Source organism: Pyrgilauda ruficollis, unplaced genomic scaffold (assembly GCF_017590135.1).
Source record: "Pyrgilauda ruficollis isolate IOZ18807 unplaced genomic scaffold, ASM1759013v1 scaffold73, whole genome shotgun sequence".
Taxonomy (NCBI): domain Eukaryota; kingdom Metazoa; phylum Chordata; class Aves; order Passeriformes; family Passeridae; genus Pyrgilauda; species Pyrgilauda ruficollis.
Genome location: NW_024529155.1, coordinates 2,004,799 through 2,028,923, shown reverse-complemented (window position 1 = coordinate 2,028,923; position 24,125 = coordinate 2,004,799). Strand labels below are relative to the sequence as shown.

Here is a 24,125-nt window from a genome sequence, read left to right as displayed (position 1 = left end):
TCCACGAAACCTAGGGACAGACCTCTGTGGTAGCAGAAAAATTTCCAGAAATTCACCACAGTCTTTTTCCAAGCTGCAGTTTGTTCTGATGTTGCCAGACAGCTAAGAAGATATGGGAAAAGCAGGAAATCTTTTTGGATTTAATCACAGTGCTGATTTGGAAAAGCAACTTAACAATGGAAAATATTTTTTATGCTTTAAATCATAAACACAAAACTATGCGAGGTCCATGGTAGATCGTGACTGCATTAAGATAGATTTTTTTCCTTATGAGTAGAGATAACTCTTCAATTTGGAATCTGGTGGGCAGAAATCCTATTTCCTAGACATATTTATGAATTTATTTGTTTGATTTTTAATATATATATATATATTTCCAGACTAGATTATCTGATGGTTGTAGTACCATTTGTTGAGGTACAGGGACCAGTTTACTATACCTGAAATCTTTAGCTATAACTTTTAGGTAACATCTTCCTATTTTCCTCTATGAGGAAGCTTTTCCTGCATTTTTGCTTTCAAAAGATGTTGGACTATGTTGATGGGCAGTGATTGTGTTTTCCCCTGAAGTTATTCAAGTTCTGTTGTAAAACACCCAATGTTTACTATTTTATTCGATCAATAAAAAACCGCTTCTTAAGTGAGATCTTGCAGTTCTTGGCCTTGCATCTTCTGTGTGAAAAAGTTCTTATTTAGGCCCCTTTATCTGTTTTAGGACTTAAAAATGATGGAGACTTCGGGTGGACTGTGGAGATGAGACTGGAGGGAAAGACTGAATGCTCATTTCTGAGCGAGCAGGGGATGAGGTTATGAAAATGTTTTAAAATCAAGATTTCTTTTGTGTTCTAGTGCCTGCTGAAAGATGGATGATGATGACTTTGGAGGCTTTGAGGTATGCTGTTTGGATAACTTTGCTTTGAAATTTAACAATTTTCAACTATTTTATGGACATTTATAGAGTTTTATAAAATATGTAACAGTTTCTTCTTGTTTGCAGGCAGCAGAGAGTTATGAGTTTGGAAATGGTGAAAAGCAGACCACATCTCCTGCTATTGCTTGGGCAGCATTTCCTACAGGTATTGAGAGAGTCACTGTGAAAAATCTTAATATTCTATTCCTGTCCTTATGTACTCACTGTAAAAATCAGGACTTAGAAGGGTGTATACAATAAAATAATGCACAATAAAAGAGTAGCCAGCAGTCAAAACCTGAGCATAAGAATGTTCCTGAGCAATTATTTTGGGAAGCTGCACTTCTCAAAGTTAAACTTTAGAGAGGAATGAAAGAGAAATTCAGTTTATACAGTAGAAAAGGAATGGAACTTCTTCATTCAAAGGATAGTCTTTTCTACAGAGTGTGGAAGATCTGTTGCAAATTGTGGGAAAACAGAAAAGTTAAAAATAGGATTGTGATGAAGTCTTCTACTTGCTTTGGGGATGATGGGAGTGATGAGAATGATCGTTTTTACTTCAACCATTTATATAGTTGAAAAATATATTACATATTCTTTATCTCAAGCAGAAGCAGAAACATTAGGGAACTGATTTATTAATTTTTACACTGCCTGGTGCCTGTCTGGATTTTAGGAAATTGATAAATGTATATTATCAGTAGAACTAAAATATTATGGAGGTGTTACCGATTTTGTTGTGGTCTAGATTTCACCCTTTCCACAAAACAAAACAGCACTTTTGCTGCACCAGGGAAAAATGACCAACAACCCACATTGTGTTGTTATGAAGAATAAATTATGCAAAATAAGGCAGGGGTTTTTCTTAACATGAGCTCTCTATAAATCATGTTCTTAAAATGTTTTTATTAATTTATTTCTGGCTTTTATCTGTTACAGAATAATTAGTTTTATTTGTCATTGAAACAGAGGGAAACAAATACTAAGGAAACAATATTTTTCCAAATAACATTATTATTCATCTTGTCATTTTGACTGATATTTAAAATTACTGCTGAAATTCAGAAGCATGTTTTATTGTGTTTAATAAATTAAGTCCAATATAGCTGGGCAGTGTCTGTCAGTGAAGTCCATTAAAATCCTGTAAGGTGTGTAGAATTAAAATTATTTGTACGTAACACAGAAGCTTTTTGTATGATTTTAAGTGACACAGAAGTCATAAGATAAGTTATACCAAGGTATTTTAAGCATTTCAAAATTAAAAGAAAACTCCTGTATTCTGGATATTTTGTTACTGTAAAATCTTTATGTGACTTTTTCATGCAAATATTGCTGTGAATAAATTAGTTTATTGCAATAGGCAAAGTTTTAATAGTATTGGCCAAGTGTTTCTTGGGCACTGACTTGTAGATGAATGTTTTTAGTAACAGAATTAACTGAATTGTCTGCCCAATGTTATCTATATATAAAGATGTTCCTGTCTGACCCTAGAAATTTCTTAGTAAGGCCTTGCTGAAAAATTCAAATGTATTATGGTGCTATTGAGGTGATTTTTGATAAATTTGGGGGCTGAAAACATTGTATGCACCCAAGATTTGATAAACTTTCCAGAGGAGGAGTTACTCGTCTTCTGAATTTCCTACATATCTGCTGTTTGAAGTTATAAAACAAAACACTGAAGCCTGTGGCTGTATTTTTAAGTGTGCAGGCAGAATTCAGAAATTATTTCTAAGGCCCTCAGTGGTAACTTCATTACAGCCCTTGAAATTGGTCTTGAGCTTGTTACTATTTTTTTTTTTGGTAGTATGGACCACGTGGCTGTAGATTTAAAATGTTAGAGTAGTAGATGCAATTACTTTTCTTCTAGAATAGTTTGGCTTTGGAGGAATAAAATGTGGGGAAGAGCTTTGTGCTGTGAGTTACCAGAAATCATCTTGAGGGTGCATCAGAGTGGTTTTTCCCACTGTGGTCACAAACCAGTTTTAAACTCAAATTTTCTACCTGAGTGTTACTTATAATGAAAATGTTTAGGGATAGAATTTTCAGTGTATGCAGTATAACTGAAAGTGTCCTTGAATTATATTATCAAGAAAGGGGAGTTGAGGAAGGAAATTTAATTTTGTTTCTGGTTTTTTTTTTTATTTTTTTTATTTTTAACAGCTGAAACCTACATGTAGGGGAACTATGCTACAAGTAGTTTGCAACATTCTACAAAAATATGTCAAATAATTAATATATGGTCTTTTGCTCAGAGCCCTGCTGTCATATTACTTCTTAATTGCTAGATATGAGTAACATCCAATTAGTAAATATTACCCATGTGATACATTTGATATTTCACGTCTTCATTCTGAAACTCAGTACGAAGGATAAGACTCAATTGGAATGTTGATTTAACAGTTCATGTTCATCCATTTGGTTTTGTTTTCAGAATTTCTGATCCCCAGGGAATTTTAATAATTGTTTAAGCTGCATTGCCAGCATAAAGACACAGAATTTTCCTTGCATTAGCAAGCTTGCAGGCTGTCCCTGATCTCTGCTGCTATTAGCAAACTGCATGGTTCTGGCAGTTCTTACAAATTTATGACAGAATATTCTTAATATTGGGAAGCCTGGTCTTCAGAAATTATTAGATAATTTTAAAGTACAATTCTGGCAATATCTGCATCTTATTTCAGCCTTTTCAGGTGGTATGACTTTTGATATACCTTCAATTGAGTGAATGCTTCTTTTCTCTATAGAGCTGCAGCTTTGATTATTGAACAATAAGTTTATTTGAAAATTCATCAGACTTAGCCTGCTGAAGTCAGGTCAGGTGGTTCCAACAGAGGCAAGTTTTTGTTTCAGGGGTTGTGAAACTGTTCCATTATGGTAACTAAGGCATGGTAAGCAGGAATGATTTAGGGGTTCTCTTTATAAGCGGATTTTGAGCTGAACTAAATGCAATTTCACCAGTATATACACAAGAGGAATGAATTAAGAGAGCTTGAATTACAGACATAGCACATATAGTTCTAGGAATGTCTAATTTATGAATCTTTAGCATTACTGAAAAGTAAAAAGAAGGTTTTGCAATAAAAGATGTCTGAATGATACCTTGGAAAGTTGCCACCTTTTCTTGTCTTCTGCAAGGTCATGTGTTTAGTTGAAAATTTTAAACCAAAATGTTCAGAAGTGCTCACCAGTGGTTGCTCCTCATTTCCTAGGTTTCATTTTGACGTGGGGATTTTGTTTCTGGTTTGTTTTTTTTCTCCCCTTCAAGAGGCAAAGCATTCATTACTATAATTAGAACTACCGAAAGCTCCACCTGATTGTAGAAGATTCCACATAAAACTCTAGTGTTTTGTCTCTAGGATTGGGCACCCCAAAATTTGTGAATACCTAAAGCTCTAATCTCAGCAAGGCTACATTCCTCATATGTGCCCAGTCTCCATTTCTGTTTTTACTTTTGTGATAAATTATTCATATGTGAACTATGCCTGTGCTATGGTAATCCTCACCAAAGGTTGAACACTCTCATCGTAAGGATCATGGTCAGTTTTTCCATGTGAGCTGACAGTTTTAGTAAGAGAACCACTTGCTTGCTTGTTCAGAAATTGCCTGGTACATTATTTTAGCTGCTTTTCCATCAGATAGAAATTGATTTAAAATTGAGACTCAGGCCATTAAGTGATAGCATAAAGCTGAGACTTTAAGGTTTGTTTAGATACAAAAAGATCATCTTCTCTGTCGTTTCACTGCCATTTGAACTAACAGAGTAGGTAATTGTTACAGGAAGCTGCCTTTGAAAGGAGACATTTGGAGTGGGAGGGGACTTCTATTTTAAGGTACTTAAAAGAAAGCCAAAAAAGTCCCATTTCTATTTCTGGAGAAGAGTTAACTATTAAAATGCAGTTACCTAAACCAGTTCCTGTTCTGTTTGCTGAAATACTCTCCTCTAGGCTTTTTAGCCAAGTTTCCATCTTGTGCTGAGCTCTGATTTTTTCTTTTTCTTATTTTTTTTTGATCACATCCAGATCTACTGTCATTGAAGTTACCCTACTGATACTTTTCTACCTCATGGTCTATTTTCTTTCTTCCTTTCATTCAATGTGGTTTGCATGTTCCTCTGTGTTATACCTGAATGCTAGAACTGGCAGCTGAAGAAGATGGGACAGAGAATCCAGAATCCTGGATTCAAGGATTAGTGTGCCCTTTTGAATGCCTCGAGGCCACTTACACACTCTGGTTTGTGCTGAGTACTTGTGCAGTATGAAACAGAGGCTGAGCCTTGCTCCAGGCTAGTGGCATCTTTTACATCTTGCCAGAGTTGTAATAATAATGGGAGCTGCTTTTTCTGAAACAATTGGATGTGCTTTTTTGCCTATTGCAAAGACACACCTGGAGCTGACCATGCCAAAGTTTGCAGGACTTTGCTGTTAAGTTAAAAATGTGTGCAAAGCTTTATCTTTTTCTTTCTTTGCATTTAGTTTGTTTAGTTTATGTATTTTTTAAAACCAAGATTTTCTCTTGTGCTGGGTTGGTAATGCTGATCCACTGTTGAAGGTTTTTATGGCATAACTGTAATTTGGTATAGAAGAGCTCTCAGTCCAGAGTTGATTCCACTTCAGTTTTATTAGCTAGAGAGTTACTTACTTTGTTCTCTTTTTATATCTTAAAAAATATAAAGCTGTTTTATTGTGTGTCTTGGCAAGCTGTTTGTTTGTGGCTTCTAAGATTGTTGTGGATTATTTTAGCTTAAAAATGTATAAAACTTGGGAAATTATAAGTATAGTTTTCCTGTTGACTGAAACAGGTTAAAGATCACGCTGAAGCTGTAAGGCTGTGTGAATCAAAAGAGACAGAGTTAAAACTGATCCTTTTGAGAGCTGTTGTCTTGTAAAACCTCTGTGTAAATGAAAAGTCTAAATTTATTGTGACTATGATTTTGATTGTCCTTAAATCGATACTGCTGAAAAACACAGGCACTTTGAGTGGAATTACTTTTCAGTGCAATTGAATTATAAGAGGTACATAAGCTTACACTGGTATGACTAGACTTGTGATGGGTTTTTCTAGGCATGGACTCCAGAAACAAATTAATTTTTGGGTGTGTCTTCATATTGTGTGTTTTCTGTTTCTAGTACCTGAAGTCCATAGATCTGATGTTCTCCTGGAGCACTCTGTGCCTTCTTCCTGCCTGCTTCCTTCTGACTCTTTCATTTTATCAAGTGATAATGTGGCAACAGTTATTCAAACAGGCAAGAATGTGATAAATCCAGCTGTTCCTGAAGAACAGGTAAATTTTTGATCTTCAGTGTGAGAATTCAATGTATTAAATGTCAGTGTTGTATCTTTTCTGTGCACATTTAGGTTGAAATGCTTTTTAAGGGCAAAAGGTCCTTGGATTTCTGTGATGCAGACTTTGAAGTAAGATAATTCTTAGATTGTTTATGAAACCTGTAACTGATAGAAACCATACTACTTTGATCTGAACTAGAAAAGAGGTAACTGTATTGGAGTTACTAAAACTTGAAGGCATGCTGATGGTGCTGGGCATGCATGAAGGAAATATCAGCAGGAAGGTTCTCTCAAAAAAACTGGCTGCTGTTAAAGCTTGTCATACTTGTATGTTTTCTCAAGTGGTTTGAGGACTAGGTTTTTAGGATTTTCAGGATGGGGCTCTGAGCAGCCTGGTCTAGTGAAAGGCGTCCCATCCCTGCCCATGCCAGGGCATTGGAACAAGATGATCTTCAAGATCCCTTCCAATCCAAACCATTCTATGATTAAAGAATTAATGTTTAATCTTTACCTAATTATGATTAAATTAGTTTTAGGGGGGTCTAAATTTTACTTTGCATTACTTTGTTTTTTCCCCATTACTTTTAAAGTTGATTTTTTTGTTTGGTGGTCTAGTTGTGGGTTCTTAATCTCTCAGATGGCTGCAGCGCTGCTGAGAACTGAGCTTTGTTTCGTTCTGTGATGTGAAAATGTTTAACTTTTAACTAAACAACTAGGTGAACAAGGAAGAAAAAAGCCTTTCTGCTTGGAGATTATCATAAGAATTCTGACAGAATCACAAGAACTGCTGCAGATGAGACTTAAATAGATTTATCCTTCTGAGTTTTTACTGCCATTAATTGCAGTGACCCCCATTTGAACACTTTAATTCATTGTAAACTTCCCTGTTTCGGGATCTGGGATAGTACATACTTCAATTAGAAAAGGCTCTTGCCTCACTGTGAAGCAATCAGTATTTCGGGCTATTTGTCAACCCTCCTGTTTTCAGCACTTCCTTGATTTTTTTCTTCTTCAGGTAGACTTACCAAGTCTTAAGGCTGCTCCTGGTGAAAGTTGAATTTCATAATTAAGTCAGATTTTCATTTTCTGATCATTTAAATGCATTTCTTTAGAGCTTTTGAAACCAAATTCACAAAATACAAGTTTTGCTTTAATTGAGCCTTATCTTTTTCCTTTGAGGGGCATCTGTATGTTCACACTTCCAGAAAGACTGTGGCACAAATTGTGAATTGATTAATTAATAAGTTACCATTTTGTGTTTGTACCCAGGCTAATGTTCTGTGGGAAACCTATAAAAAGTGAAGAAGAGATGTGCCCAGATGCAAATGATACCAAAGAAATTTATAAATCCAAAAGTTACATTTTTTTTTTTTTCTTGAGAGGGAGGAGTGTTTGTTTTCTTTTTTGACTGATGCCAGGCACGGTAATTTTCTGTGTTGAAGGCTCTTCATCTGGCTCTTTGACAAAGTTTTGATAAGCAAATTTCTTTTACTGGAAGCATGATCAAAAAGTGATTTTCTTCAGCCACCACAGATCCTGCCTTTTTAAATTTTGGCTAACAGTGAATAACCTTCAACCTTTCTTGTTTGAGCTAGGCCAGCAAATTTAGCTTTTGTGTTCTCTGGAAAGAGCACTTGGGTTATTCCAGAACACTAAGGCTTAGGGGTATTTTTTTAAACTATAAAGTCATTTAGTTAGGTAATCTTACAGAAAAATAAAAAATACACTTTGTTACTTCAGATTAAGTGTGTGTGCAAATTCTAGTTGTAGTCTGTGTTTCAGTTTTTCTCATCTTGTTCTGTTCAGCTACCGAGAGACCCATCATTCTATAAATTTTCTGTAATGCAGTATGTAGTGCAAATTAAAAAACTTTATTAACAAGTCCTGCTGGAGGGAGTTGAGTGCAGGTCCTTTAACATTATTTTGAAATGGAGATGACTTTGCACTATGGAGTAAACCAAAGGAAAATGGTGGGCAGAAAACTAAAATAAAATACTCTTATACCTATTAGAGGGTATATTATATATATTAGAGGGTAGTAGGACTGTATTCTTTTATAATTCTATCTCCAGAGCCTCTTGAGGTCTCAGGTAAAAAAATCCTTCCCTGTTACAAGTTCCATACTCAGTTTTTGGTGGTGCCAAACTCTAATCTTGAGTACTACTCAGAAATGGAATTGGCAGATATGGCTTCTCTTTGCTTCTGATAGGAGAATTCAGTGCACAAACTGCAGTTTTCTGTCTGTTTTGTCTGCTGTATCTTATATATTCATGTACAGTCAAGATCTCAGCTGGTTTTGTTTGTTACTTTATTTGAATAATTTGAGAGATATTTGTGGGAAAGTCAATGCATTATCTAAATGTATGTTTGGAATAAAAAGGTGCTAGGGGCTGGATTAGGTCAGATCAGTCAAACCTCTCTTTAATAAAGACACTGAGATGTTCCTTTCACCACCCAAATCTCAAGCATGCTTGGCTTTCAGCTTGTTGAAAGAGTGGCAGCTGAATTAATATGCCAGTTTTTTCCTTGGAGTTCTTTTGTGGCAAAAAGAACAAGTTTTTGCCCCTTCCTTTATTTTTTTGAAGGGGAGAAATAAAGCTTTTAATTGTTTTATCTATACCACAAAATGTTTTAAACATCTTAACTTTATTTCTGAAAATGTGGGCTTACCATCAGCATTTCACCTGTTTTCTGTACTTCCACAGTTTGCTGAAATAGCAGTCACTAAATGTTTAGAGATGTCTGGATTACTTTTATTCTATTAGTCTAGCCTAGGGATGAGATATTTATTTTAGCACAAACCCTTTGTATTCCCTCTCTGTGACCACTGATTGCAGTGTGCACTCGGTGAGAACATGGAATGACTAATCCAAGGAGAGTTTGTTTCCCTGAGGCATTGAGAGAGATGATTCAGTTCCACTTTTCTCCTGTGAACTAGGCTCAAGCAGATATTCTAGTTGCCTCTTCAGATGCAACTGAAGACAAGACTTCAGCTGATGTTGAGACAAAGAGAGCAAATGAACCCAAGAGCTGCCTTCAACAAGCTGTTGCAAACCTTGAAATCAAGCTCTGCAGTGCTGAAGAAGAAAAACTAAAAATCAAAAAGGTATGAATAGTCATTTTGAACGAAAACATTTGGCATTTATATAGGAAGTAAATATAGGTGGAGCTGGCAGTGGTTTAAAACTAATTTGAAATTCATTTTTTTTTAATAGAAATTAGCCAAATTCCAGAGAAACTGGCCCAATTTAGAATCATAGACTTCCAAGACTTCCAAGATTATCAAGTTCAGCCTGTGCCAGATCCCCACCTTGTCACCATCACAGAGCACTGAGTGCCACATCCAGGCATTCCCAGGACACTTCCAGGGATGGGGACTCCACCATCTCCCTGGGCACCCCCTGCCAGTACCTGACTGCCTTTTCCATGGAGAAATTCCTCTTGATGTCCAACCTGAACCTCCCTTGGCACAGCTTAAGGCCATTTCCTCTTGTTTTGTCCCTTTGTCCTGGGAGCAGAGCCTGATCGCCACCTGGCTACAAGGGATAAGGTCACCTTGAGTCTTTGTTTTTTCCAGGCTGAGCCCCCACTGCTCCCTCAGCCTCTTCTCCTCAGATTTGTGCTCCAAACGCTTCCCCATCTCCATTGTCCTTTTCTCTCTAGAGACTGGCCAGGACTGGGCATACCACTCAATTTAGCTGAAATACTTTTTTTTTTTAGGTCTGGTGTCTATTTTAGGCTGAATTTTTGTAAACTGTCGGGAAAAAAAATACTTTTTTAGCCTAACTGATAAAAAAAAGAAAGGGACCAAAAAAAAAAAATAAAGAAAATATAAGCTTTCTCAGCATGAGCTTTGTTTTGATTTTTTGGGGGGTGGGAGTTCTAGTAGCTAAATTCTTCATATTCCTTCTGATCTGAATACAATATGAGCACCAAGCAGGGCTGTGCCTGCAGTTACACATCTGAGTTAGCAAAAGGTCACTGAGGCATGGGAGAGTGAGTTTAACTTCTGTTATTCTTAATACTGTTTCTTGAGAGGCCTCAAGTTGTGCTGGGGAAGGAGAAAACAGCTTTTTGGAAATAAAAATGAGGGTGAATAACTCGAGCCAAGGATGAGGAGGTCTGCAATGGGCTGGTTTTGCTAAGTGTGTGAAGGAAAGGTTGAAGGGAAGCAGGAATACAGGCTGGAAGAGGAGACAGGTTGAGAGGGAGGCTTTGGTGTTCCACAGTCTGTTTCTATCTCACCAGTAGGAATACAGGCTGGAAGAGGAGACAGGTTGAGAGGGAGGCTTTGATTGGTGTTCCACAGTCTGTTTATATCTCACCAGGGAAGTCTCTCCTACTGTTTTGACGATTTTGTCCAAAAGCAGGGTTGAACTAAGACCTGCTCTGTCCTCCTCATGACCCTCTGGGTCCTGCCTTTGTTTGAATAGCTGTGCAGTGACCTGGCAGGTCCTTTGTTTCTACACTGGCTTCCTGCATGGCTTGGAGAAATAGATGCTCTTGAGCAACTGAAGGGGTGCCAGCAGCTTATGTACAATAGCTATGGGTGCATTAAGGAAAAATAAAAATCTTTAGCTCTTTGTGCAGCAAATAATTTTGAAGTTTATTGTCAGTGGTGTTATTCTCCTTCCTCTCTATAGGTTCATGTTGGGCAGGCTTCCAGAGTGGCTCTCTGCAAGATCCCAGAATATTTTAAGATTTTATTCATTTTGGAGATGTAGATAGAGATCATTGTGAGAATGCATAAATGCCATAGCATTCCTGCCTTTTCAGTGAAAACATTTGCTGACAGTACATTTAATATGCTGCTTTTCAAGTGCAGAAAGGCAGAACAAGATACTAAAAATATTAAAATAATTGGAACAGAATAGAATAGCTCCAGTTGGAAGGGACCTGTAACAACAGGTCCAGCTGCCTGAACCCTTCAGGGTTCAGAAGTTAGAGGTTGTTATTAAGGGCACCTTGGCCACTTCTCATAGGTCATTCCTTGTACATGGGACATGCCTTGGGCTTTAAATACCTCACACTTGAAAATACTGTGCCAATTTAAAGACTGCAGTCAGATTTTTCTTGCACAAGAAAAATCTCTTGTGCAAAAAAAAATCTTCTCTTTTTATCTCTGTGATAATTAATGAAGCAAATATCACAGTTATCAGAAATTAAATTAGTTTGAATGGTTTAATGAGTCTGTATTTTCACAGTTCGCAAGTGTTTGTAATTTCAAGTGTTTTATTTTACGAACTTTATAGGAATTGGAATATTTGCTGGAAAAACATAGTGTGCTAGAAATGGATTTCTTGAAGGAAAAAAAAGAAAAAGTGCTTCCACATCAAGATCATTACAAGACACTCCAGGTAATTTTTTTCTTGTAATATCTTTGATTTTCAGGAGGGTTTTTTATAGAGTATATTTATGTCCAACAAATATTCTATCAGCATCTGTGGGCCTGCTCCAAAGCGTTTTGAATTTAAAGAATTTCTAAGGTTTTTAGATCAAAGCCTGATTTTTTACATTAGCAGGAATGCAAGTTTAATATCCCACTTTCCTAATTACATTTTTGTAACCCAGAACACTCTTCCTTGTTAGGAGCTATTTCATAAAACTGACGAAAAGGAAACCACTTTGCTCAGTAGTTGTCTTTAACAGCATGACTTAGCATGTTCTAGAGTGCCATGGCCAACTGTTTGTGCTGTTTTACCTAACTTCAATATGGAATAATTCATGCTGCATAATAAAAATCTGTTAAGTGTAATTAGATGATAGACAGTGGAATTAGATTTGTTCCCATTGTAAAGGTTAACATCTTCCATTAAATACATGTGTAAAGTTTCACATTCCAGACAAAATTTTCCGTAAATTTTTCAGTCATCTTCCAGTGTTAGAGCAAAGCAAACTATGTTTCAGCATTGCAGAAGCTTGTGTCTGTAACTCAGCTTCACTTAATTTTTTTGCTGCTGTGGATGGTCTCTAATAGCTATTGTATTGTTTCCCATTTTTATTCAAAGGGTTGCTGTAGCAATTTGTTTTGAATTCCTGATAGCAGTACATTCTGGAATTTACAGTAATATAATAATCTAATACTGGTGTTTTTTTCCTTTTTTGTGTGTAATGCTTTACTCAATGAAAGAAATGTTTGCTTAACCATGATGTAAAAGGAAGTTCAACTTAAAACCATCAAGATTTATGGAGTACCACAGTGGTTAAAGTTATTGCTTGTCCTAAACAATAGAATGGGTGGAATGTTGTTAATACTTACTTCTCCTTGAAGACCACTGTGAATTTGAATAGTGGGAATGCTACTGAAGTTTGCAGCTATCAGCCTATATCATAACTCTTTGAGTCAGGTACTGCAGTTTTCAAAAATGCCAATAAAAGGGTCATAACCTTTAACTTTGTAGAAATGGTCATGTGCTTCCTCTTGATGTCTTCTGGGTACAGCCAGAATCAAACCATAGGAGGCAAGTGAGTCATGCTTCTAAGAGCTGCCTATTAAAGTTGCTTTCATGAGACTTGGATTGTGGATGCCTTCTGTTACTACAACTTGTAGTTTCTTTTGTCTTCCTCTTCTGGCTCCTGCAGCATGAGGGTCACCACCTGTGGCCACACACGAGCAGAGCTGGCAGCTCCCGAGGACAGATGTCTGCCCCTGGCTCTGCCTGTTCCACTGGTTATCAGTGCTGGTTATCAGTGCTGGTGACCTGAAAAACTTTAAAGCAGACTGCAGTGGTGCCTCTGGCTTTGGGAACCCTCAGGATGAGATTTCCAATGGAGCTGATGCCAGCATCCAAAGCTGTAGGTGTGCATTGACTTAATTCCTTTTAAATGAAATTGCTCTGTTAATGTTTGAGTAAAAAGTATAAAACGAATGCCTCAGGAGACTTTTCTAACTGCCTTTTACATGAATATGCCCTGTTTCCTGCACCTTTATATTTACTGATTAACTGGCTTCTGGCACTTGTGGCAGGGAATTCTCAAAAGCTGCTCTAGATATAACAAAGCCAGTTAATCTGTTAAAACCTTGTTTTAACAAGGTGGTATTTAGATAAGACCCTTTTTTTGAAGAAGTTACTGTGCTTAGTTCTGAGAGAAGATTTCAGTGATCTTTGTCAACTAAGTCACTACTCTATTTTTTAAAGTATCTTTTCCTATTGGTTTCTGCCTCAGTCAAGGGTGACAGTTATGTTACCCCAATTTTGTTTTCACAGTTTTGTTCTCACAAAATTGCATCAATTAAATATGTTTTAGGTTTTTTGATGTAGAAAAAAATAACTTTGAAAGGCAAGGCAGGAACATAAAAATATTTTCTCTAAGCTGGGTTACCATTCTAATGAAGCAAGTTTTGTTCTGGACTAATCAAAAACTTTCTTCATCGTAGGTGTGCAAAAAAGCCCCAAACTGAATTTGGTAGTTCTGAAAAATTGAAGAATTGAAGGCTAGTGATAATCACTATTCCTAAGCATGGGAGGCAGAATTCCAAATCTTTGGTATAGTGTTAACATTTAACCAATGGATGACAATAGAGTTATCATACCACATTTATAATTGCGTAAAACCAAAAAGTAAAAAGTTCTGTGTTTCATCTAAATAAAATCAGCTTTTAAAAAAATCAGGATTGAACAGACCATGTAGTATTTTCACATTCTTAACATTATTTCCATATGTAACTGCAACAACCAGAGACAGTAAAGGGGCAGCAGTGGATTCATAAACAGAATAAACAGATTGCTGTTAACTGGTATTATAGAGTTGTTTGGATATTTAATGCAATGGTCTCTTTGAGATCTTGAATTTGTATAAGCTAATAAAATTAGAGTTATGATTCCCACATTCCTGCTTCAGTGTTTGTACTATTTAAGAGGCAGAATAACATGGTATATTTCTAACTTCTTTACTTGCAAATTGGAACTGAGTTAAAATTGCTGTGGGAAGTGTAATTTTAGGGGTTTTGACTTGTGTGCAGTGTTGCAACCATAAAGTTGCAGTCTTCACCTTATAATTGCTTATTTTAGGCAACAGAGAAACAGGTGCAAATGTATGTCTGATTTTTATATTTGCTTGGTTGGTATGTCAGTTTTATATTTTTTTGATCAGAGTATATATATTCATTTCAACTTTTAACTTCAGCTCTTCCTTAGGTGTGAGTTGCTACATATTTTTAAGTCATTTGGGGCTAGTAAGTCATACAAGGTTTTGAAGATAATGCAGATTTAGTGGTCACTTAATCCTATAAATCTAAAATTTTGTTGTAGCCACATTACAGTAAGTTGTAGAAATAAGCAAAGGCTGCATTTTAAAACTACCAAACTCCAACTTGTAATGCAGTGAAAACCATCAATAGCAAAATTAACATTCCTGTCCAGTAGGTGATGTTCTCTTGTTCACAGATCACTGAAGGAACACTTGATTTGAGAAGGGAAAGTAGTGCCTGGTTTCCACTGCTCTGAACAGGAACTCAATTATTCAGACAGATTGTTTAGCTGATAAGGCTCCTGATGTTTGGTCTGTCTACAGACAAATGGTTTTGATGATTCACTGAGAACTGGATCATACTTTTCACTGCTATTTGTTTGATTTACCACACACTCACATTTGAAGAAGTGCTGCATTGCCACTGGAAAATTCTACTTGCGGTTGTACACATTTTTTCCCATCATCATCCCTTTCTGGAAGTTAAGCAGGCTGTTTTTCTAAAGAACAATATAGTTGCTGTGGTGTAACCTTTCTTTTTGAAATAAACTTCTTTTTTATCTTTGGACAACAGACTTCTACTTTTTCCAGCTTATCAAACCTGTAGTTGTTATGAAAACACCAACAGTTTTTTTTTTTTCTTTTGGAAACCATTGTTTCTGTTCCATCTTTCTTTAGGGAATATCTTAGAAAATTTTATTTAAAAGGGGACTTTAATATGCTCATTTTATATAACAATATTACTGTTACTGCAAAGAATTGTGATTGGAAATGAATTGGTTGCTAGTGTGACTTCACTTTACGTAACATTTTTGTGTGTAAGAAAGCAGTCAGATAGGCTCCTTGTTTGAGTGGATTTGCAGAAGCGCAGGAGAGGAAGATTGTCCTAAGGGAAACATTGACAGAACAGTACAGAATGATCCAAAGGACGTTCACTAGGTCATGCAGTAACACTAGCTGCGACTAAAGGTAGCAATAACCTAAGTTCAATCATTGCAGGTGTTAGGTGTTGTTTCATTTATGTAATGGTGTGGTTGTTGATGTTTTGGGAGATTTTTCATTTGAGTACCTGTACAAATGTCACATTTAAATTATACAGCTTCAAATTATGAGGAAAAGTCTCTAAATGCAGTTATATAAAGATAGAAAATGGTAAACCTGAGATTTTGGACCAGTTTGTTCCCTCTTAACTCTGAAGGATGACTTTATTTTGATTAACATCTCTTGTTGTTTTGGATGTTTTTTTATATTAGACCCATATATCACACAAATTCACATGAACCAGGATGCATATTTGGTAGTGTCTGTCTCCTTGTTTTTGAAGTTAGTGCTTCCACTTCCCTTTTATGTCAGAGTTTAGTGTTCATCCATGCACACTTCCTGCTGCCTGTGCTTGACTTCCAGCTTGTCCCTATGGACCATTCTAGGGTTTGGAGGAGATAATCCCTGAGCAGGAGGAGATAATCCTTGGAGGAGACAATCCCTGAGCAGGAACCAGATCCTTTGGAGCTTTCTCTTTAGGGTGCTGTCCCATGTCCCAGGCAGATCCCAAAGAGGCCAAAGCCTTCTTCCCTCAAGTCCAGTGTTGTGATCCTTGGTTTTGTCCTTCTCCTCAACTCACCATCTCATGGTCACTGCAGTCAGGGCAGATCTTCACATCCTCAGAGAGTCCTCCCATGTTTTTAAGGCTCGGGTCCAGCAGAGTGCCTCGTGGATTGTTCCTCAGCTGCCTGTGTTCCAGGGCTTGTTATCCACGTGCCCCAGGAGTCTCCTGGATCGCTGTGCTGTCCCACTGTCAGGTTCCAGGGTTGTAAAAATGCAGGTGTTAGAATGGTAGGTGCTGCTGCCTATTTCTTGTCCCCAGCAAACCCCTCCTGGTGAAAGGCAGGCTGAGTTAACATTCAGGCAACGCAGTCAAACCCCCACACAACACTCACCACAGCTGGCTCAGCGAGAGAGGCTGGAAAGGCCCTTTTTGCAAGGTTTTATTCCAGCAGGGTCTCACGTAGCTGAAAGGGAACCCGTGGAGAAAGAGGAAGAGCCAGGTGGAGCAGGCGGCTTAAGGAGGGGAAGGGGTGGGCTGGGCAGAGGGGACTGGCCTCCAGGGGAAGGGGGTGGCCACCAGAGATGCCAAGCCAGTGAGGGCACAGGGGAAGGAGAAGCTAGGGGAAGTTGTGACATAGAAGTCCATGGGGGAGTCTGTTTTTCCCCCAGGAGGGATAACTCTATGGTCAGTAGTTACAGCTGTTTCTAGGGCCAAGGGCTTGGGGATTGGCTGAGGCGGGAGAGTTCATGGGATGCTACAGGGCTGGACACGTTCCTTGTGAGGAATCATGTGAGGCTCCCTCCTGTTGTCTGGAGAAGATCTCACCTGCCCTTATCCTTCTGGAGACCGTCTGGCACAGCAATTCCCACTTTGCTGGCCCGCCTGCTAATCCTGAGCCCCAAATCCTTCACTGATGCCCTACCCCAAGACAGAGCTCCACACATTCCAAGTGCTCCCTCACACACGAGGCGACGCCCTGTCATCGCCTTCCTGGCCTTTCCTTCCAGGAGAGTACGATCCTGGAAAAGGTGTTCTGCAGGAGCTTGGAAACAGGTCTTGGAGGTAGGTGGTTTTTATGGCTGGAGTACTAGAAAATGTATGTTTTCTTACAAAACTAATATATGACTTACATCCTGTTAAACACTATCTTCTAAGAAAATATTTAGGTTGGTTTTAGGTGCAGACATAGAGGAGACAGAATGTTAATAACAAAAAGAAAAAAATAGGTGTGAAAAAAAAGTTTATGTGCTGTACCTGCAAACAAATTTATAAATGAGATTCCAGGAAATTTCATGGGTCACAGCAGGGTTTAAAATTACAGAATATGGAAAAAGGGGGAATTTCAGAAAAGACACTTTAACAGATAGCAGTGCATCTTTTTGCTGAACTGCTAAAGGTATTTATGGATATGGCAACAATCCCTTGCCCACCTCTTTTTCAAGTGAGTGCCAGATACCTCACGTTTATTTATTCACCTTTAATTTTTTTTATGTTACTCTCTGTACTCTTCTTTCAGACACTCATTTTTATTCAAAGTCTTTATTTATTAATAATTCCAGAGCTGTTTACATTTTGGCCTGTTTCCCCCCTGCCCTCACTGCCCCCCTCTCCCCTCCCCCCCCCCCCCCCCAGTTTTGATGTCTTATTTCCTCTAAATTATTTTTCCATTCATGAGGAAAAATAACTTTACTTGTTTCACAGAAAGATTCTGCTCTTTTGACTTATGTTTTCCTTTTAAACTTCAATTATTTTATTAATGGTTTTGTTGTCTTGTTTCAGGATTATTAATTAGAAGAATGAATGTAAGACTAAGCATTCTAATTTTGTTTTAAAAATATACCTCTCTTGTGCTGTTGTACTGTTATTTAACAGCTTTGAGATGCCCAACTTGCCTTATAATCTGATATTCAGTTACAGTCATAGGGCGTGGCGAGCATTTTTTTACACTTATGTGCCTCCTTTACCTCCCTGATTTTAAAAGTATTAAAAAAATTGTGCTTAAATAATGTTAATTTTCTTAGTGTGCAAGTAGGTTCTAGCAAAACATTTTAAACCAAGTTTTGTGTCCTGACTGCTTTGTATGTGTCCTGATCTGTTTTTTGCCAATGCATCCTGGATTTGAGTGCATTTACTGATTTATGTTCAGTGTGTTAAGGTCTGTGCCAGCTACTGCACAACTCCATTTGCACATTCACAGCGAGTGCATTCAGAGGGATTAATCTTTTACTTTTTCTCCTACTTGATATGGAAATTCTACTTAAGAAGGCTGTGAAATGACCGATATATTTAGCACTGGTTGGTTGGAGTTCTTTACCACCAGTCTTGTCTCATCAAGATTTTCACATCAAGATTTTTCCTTTGTAGGTAGGAGTAGTATCATGTTGGATTTTTGAGGGAATAATGAAAATGTGCAAAATGTATCAGTAAAGAAACCTGTGTAGAAAGGAACTTGGGTAAGTGTATTGCTACGACAATACTTAAGGCCAGTTATTTGTTACATGAATAAAGTTTAAAGGTGTAGCAGGTTAATGAGCTGTAAAATTGTCAGCAGTCTGTAGCTGCTCATAGTTTATTAATGAACTGTGAACCAGACAAGCTGATTTAGCAGTTAAAGAGAAATGTTGCAATGCTTGCAGGACAGTTACCTATTACTTGGCATCCTTAAAAAAATGTGGGGAATGGTGCATCCAAAGCATCTCCATATCTCTGGGTCCACTCAAGTCCTCTTTGTGTTCAGCGTGAGGCACCTGAGACAGGGTAATTATTGTGAGTACCTGAGCATTACTCACCCCCAAAATAATAAATCCTAGCCAATATTAGCCAAAATTAGTCAATACTTTTAAAAGAATTTGTACTTCCTGTTTATACACTTGGAGGCAGAAGATGCACAGTAAATATCAGGATGATGTTTTGGGGAGAAATTTGAAGGATTGTCCCTTCATTGTCCTTTACCTGTTAAATCATCTTATTTGGTTTATAATTCATTAATAAACTATGAATGACTGCAGAATTCAGCTTAATACATTACTGAAACTTCTATTGCTAAATTAACCTGCTACACCTTTACATTTACTTTTTCAGTCTGTATTAAATTTTATTCATCTATAGTATACACTTGGTGTTGAAACACAGTTTACTTGTGTTTCTAAACCCAGCTGAAATGTATAATTTGCCAAATATTAAGCAAATTTATTTGTATAAATGTATTCTAATACAACTATTTCACACACTGGAAGTTACAGCCAACAAACTCATGTGATTTACATATCGAAGTTGAACTTACTCATCCCTTCTAAGTTCCCTTGGAAACTTCCTTATTAATAATGGCTATACATTTTTTTATTTGAGTGAACTGCCAAAAAGTTAATACGTAGGCAGTCTCAACAAATAACTAGTATTTTAAACTACTACTACAGGTGTGTAACAGGTCACTTCTGTATAACTCCTGACATTGAGAAAGCAGTTCCAGAGATAAAGTATTGGTTACTTTATTGTTGCTGCTCTTAAATAAATAAATAATGTTTTGCTGCTGAGACTTGTACAAGGTTTTTTCCTCACTAAAGACTTAAAAGGTCCAGAAGGGCCTGTGATATTTAAAAGAATCATGTACTTAAACTACTGAGAACTTTTTTACTATTCTTGGCAAAACTTTTATCACTGAAAGAAAGCTGATATTAATGAAAACCAGAACATCTGTTCTTAAACCTGGAGGATATTGAGATAAAACAGATTTTTCCAGTTCTATGCAATTCCTTAAAAATAAACCTACCTTAATTGAAGGTATTGATAAACACAATGCAATGTTTTGGTTTTGGATATGCATTACAAATTAAACCATTCTCAGGCAAACGATTGATTAGGATGATCAACATTAATTTCCAGAAGTGAGTACCATAATGATAAAATGAAATTATGAAAATGAAGGTCTGAATAATGCTTAAAACATAATCTAAGGCATTGCGATAAAGGACTGAGAGAAATTCTGAATTTCTTCAGTTATTATAATTTTTAAAATATATTTTAAGAATAATTTCAGCCAGTAAATGTGTGCTTAATGTGCTTCCTGTTTATGTAGGGAGAACGTAAAGTTTCTGTGCTAGGTTTTGAAAGGGCTGAGTTTGGCTTTTGAGATAAGTAAGAAATCAATGTGTCATTAAAGAGCAAATTTCCATCAACTTGCTAGGCAGAGAATTTGCAATAAGTCTTGATAACTTCAGGGAAGCTTAGAAGGAAAACACCTACTGAGCTCATAAGCAACGAAAAATGCAAAATGTTCTCCCTTATATTCAAACTTTATAACTGGAAAGGTACGTTTTATACTTGAAGAGCCTTTTTGTTAGTGGTAAGCAGAAGAGGAGATCCATTTCCATCTTTTTGAGCGAAAACCTAATTCCACACAGTGTGTGATGCCTGCTTTTACGAAAATACTTTGTGAAATACTTTTGTGAAATACTTTGCTTAAAAGAGTAAATAAAACAAAGAAAAAAAAAATCAGACTGAGAAGGGTCAGCAGAGGGAACAATTGTGGGGTTTCATATGGAGTGTGATCGTATCTGCCCCTTGGGAGTTCCACTACCTGCACAGAACTCCCAGTGGGAAAACAGCTGTGTTCAGCTGGGCTGCTGGGGAGTTCCCCGAGTCTCTGGGACTTGGACTCACTGCTTATAAAGACACATTTCAGCTCTGTGTCACTCTAACACGTTCTGTGGTGTTGTAAGATAGATTAGTCTTAGATATCCTCTGCTGTTGTTTTCTATAAATGTGGTGACAGTTGTCAACTGAGGAGAATTATTCAGGGCTTTATGGAATTCAGCCAGAAATGCAGTGGACTCATCTCCCGTGCCAGAAGAAAGGGGATGTTGTAGCTAAAAAAGACTACAGGAATAGTTTAAAAATATCTCATATTTCGCATAATATTTTTGTTGGAGAGTTCTCTCATGAATGGGGGTCTAGTGGCACTTGCCATCCTGTTTATATCAAATTTGTCTGTCTTTACTTTCACCTTTTTTTTGAGAAATTATTATTTGTTAAATTAAAATAGCAGCTCTTTGAAGCGTGTTGCAACTCTTGTGACAATATTTTATCAGCTTTCAGCACAGTCCCATTCTATCACCACCAATTAAATTACCTTATCCTGTACCAATCACTGACAGAGCTGATGAATCTTCCATTGCACAACAGAAACACAGTAGTATTTTTTAAGGAACAATAAAATTTTTATTCATTTTTATGATATTTTGTATTTTTAACTGGTGCTGCACTACTTGACATTTTAAAATGTGGCCTCCAGTCCTTTAAATACCTTTACGTATGTTTAATAAATCTGCATACATCCAGTTGAGAAGGCTATATTACAGCAGGATTTGCTTTCCCTTTTTGCAAACACTTTTAGCCAAGAGCCTTACTGTAAGCAATGTTTGTGCCCCTCTGAAGAGGGGAGCTGCTCAGAACAAGAACGTGTCTTAATCATGATTTTTCTCATCTGGGTAAGCCAATTTGTGGGAGGTCTGACGTAGTGTAAAATACCAAGAAGTTTCAAACCAAGCTAAAACACAGCTCAAGATTTCTATCGAATTCAGTTCTAATGCTACAGCCTTTTTAAAATATATTTACTTTTTAATTTCTCACTAACAACAAAGAAGAATGAGTTTGGTTTTGCCTCCTTGCCAGTTGGCTTGGAAAAGGGAACTGAGGGACTTCGAAAGGGGCAGCGTTTTTATGGTCTGGGTTTGTAGAGTTAGAGGTAACAATATTTGTGTCCAAATTAGAATCCCTCTGCTTCTCCCTCTCATTCTTTCAGCAACAACAGGGTTCTTACTGGGGAGGGAAAGTTTAGGCTGCTGTGGGATATTTGGTGGGGTTTTTTGGTTTTGGGTTTTTTTTAGGGGGAAAAGGGGGAGATTGCCTTTTTGTTCTTAACTGCAGCATATTGAATAGATTAAAGAGGGAGCTGTGGAATTAATGTAATTCAAAATAAAAAATTCAAATATGAGAATCGTGGTTTTAACATCGTTGGCAGGAAAAACAGAGTGAGGGGTGAAAGAAAGTGAGGGGTTCTCTAGAAACGGGGAAAAGGCAACAAAAAAAAGATCTGGAGCGTGAATGACTGTTAGATACAGTAATGGGAAAGTCAGTCCCTGCCTCATGGAACCTATCAAAAAATATTTCTTTTAATTTTGTTTAAGTGTTAATGTCATCAAGATGAAGAAGTAAATGGAGTGTATAAAAACGTCAAGAATCTTGAGTTTTATTACTCTTAGACTATATTTTGAAAAGCACAGGTATATGTCTATTTTTCTTATTTTCACTGTACCGTTAGAATTCTGAATATTTGTCTGTATGAATCCATTTGCTTGTTGTGGTCAATAGTAATACATATTAAAAACAGATTAGTTGATATAGCTTAATGATCTGTAATTTTTAAAATTTAATGGGTCTGTGTTTTTTAAATCACAGTTTAATTTAAAAAAAAACCAAAACACCAAAAACCAATTAAATCCTAACATAGCTTTTAGTTACCTCTAAGAAACTTAATGTGGCATCAATCATTGCTGACTCTTTCTGAATGTTCCATCTGATGTTTTTTTGGCTTAACTTAGAAAAAAAAATTGACTTTGGTTTAGTGATTTTAGTGAGATTGCTTTGCTTTGAGGAAGAGATTAGGTTGAATTTATCTTTTTCTTTTAAGAGAATGATTAGATTTACTACCTGCCCCATATCCTCAAACGTAACTTTTCTCCTCTGAAGTAACTAGTTTTGTGGTTAGTTCAGTGCCATCAGTGTTTCACAGCAATTGAAATAGAGACATTAATAAATGTATGTTATAGTTTTCACCTGGGGTTGCTCCTTAGATGCCCAGGTTTATATCTGGCTCCAAATTATAAGGGGGTTTTGTGGGAGAGGTCAGGGTGTTTGTTTGTTTGTTTGTTGCAAACCCTGTAGAATTGGAACTTCATTGATGTCAGGCAATTTGATGATGCCAGGATGTTGTCATCATCTTTGCTAATCAAGCCCAAGTTCTTTAACACATTTTTGAGAATTAAATACTGTCATCTTGATTTGTCCAGCTTATGTGTTGCTTGTAAAAGAGCAAAGCAAGGCTTTCTTTCTCCTCCCACGTGTGAATTTGACATCTATTTGTAAGTGGGGGTTTAGTCACCCCAGAGGTGGGAGGTGGTGAAAGAAATAACCCAAAACAGGCTCTCATGCTTCAACCAGCACAACAATTGACTGGGTTCTGGGGACCCATGCCAAATGTACACATACAAATGCATGGTGTCTGGGAAGCAAGCAGGACCTGAGCTTCACCATCTCAGCAAAAAGGAATGGGAGAGAAGAGGTGTCATTTGTGAAAACGAGCAGCTTCAGCCCTCAGAGCTCAGGAGTGAAGAGAGAGTTGGCTGTCACCGTGAGAGAGTTCTGCATCCACTCAGAGCCTGGGGGAAGCCACTGGTTGTTGGAAAGAGACAGGAAGGATGCTGGATGGATGCATCCAGGCACACCAGCCTCTTGGTCTTTGGGAATATCATGGTGTAGGTATCTTGGCAGCGATTTCCGGGCACGTGAACAAGGTGATTGGAAACGGCCAACATGGATTTTCCAAAAGACAAATGATGCTTGACCAATGTGATTGCCTTCTGTGATGAAACTGCAAGATTTTGGTTGAGAGGATTGAGGTGGAGAAAAGAAGCTTAGAGGAAACTTAGTAGCAGACGGTCAATACCTACAAAGTTGTCAGAAAAATGGAGCCAGGCACGTTCTGCAGAGGTGTGTAGCAGGAACTTGTGATAGACTGAAGCATGGGAAGTTGCAACTTGTTATAAGGAAAAAAAGTATTTTATGATGAAGATAAGCATTAGGATGTCTTAGCCAGTGATGTTGTGAAATCTCCATCTTCAGAGTTTTTCAAGATCTCACTGGACAAGGATCTGAACAATCTGGTTTGAATTCAGTGTTGATCTTGCTTTCAGCAGGAGGTTAAGCTAAATGACCTCCAGAGGTTCCTTCCAACCTGAATGTTTGTGTGATTTTGTGATTTAATACTTTGGTCTCAAACGGAGAAAAATAAATAGCCTACTCCCAGTCACTAAAGTTGTAAGTCCAGTCCAGGGGATATTCCCCAGGCTGAATTATTTGGAATATTTTACTCCAATCTGGCCTACCTCATTGCCAATTAAGGGCAGGGTCAGGAATGCCTGA

General features: G+C 37.3%; 1 protein-coding gene across 6 annotated transcripts in view; it reads left to right on the top strand.

Annotated features, from left to right (window-relative positions):
* The window catches only part of CCDC91 (coiled-coil domain containing 91), a 115,288-nt gene that overhangs the window by 22,096 nt on the left and 69,067 nt on the right, over window positions 1-24,125 (top strand). For all 6 annotated transcript variants that reach the window (XR_005956725.1, XR_005956724.1, XM_041485965.1 and 3 more), the window contains 5 exons: window positions 850-892; window positions 998-1,076; window positions 6,034-6,188; window positions 9,129-9,296; window positions 11,443-11,547. Coding sequence is in view for 4 of the 6 variants with exons in the window: in XM_041485965.1 (XP_041341899.1) it covers window positions 863-892; window positions 998-1,076; window positions 6,034-6,188; window positions 9,129-9,296; window positions 11,443-11,547 (537 nt within the window). In the remaining 2 variants the exon portion in view is untranslated. The remainder of the gene's footprint in view (window positions 1-849; window positions 893-997; window positions 1,077-6,033; window positions 6,189-9,128; window positions 9,297-11,442; window positions 11,548-24,125) is intronic.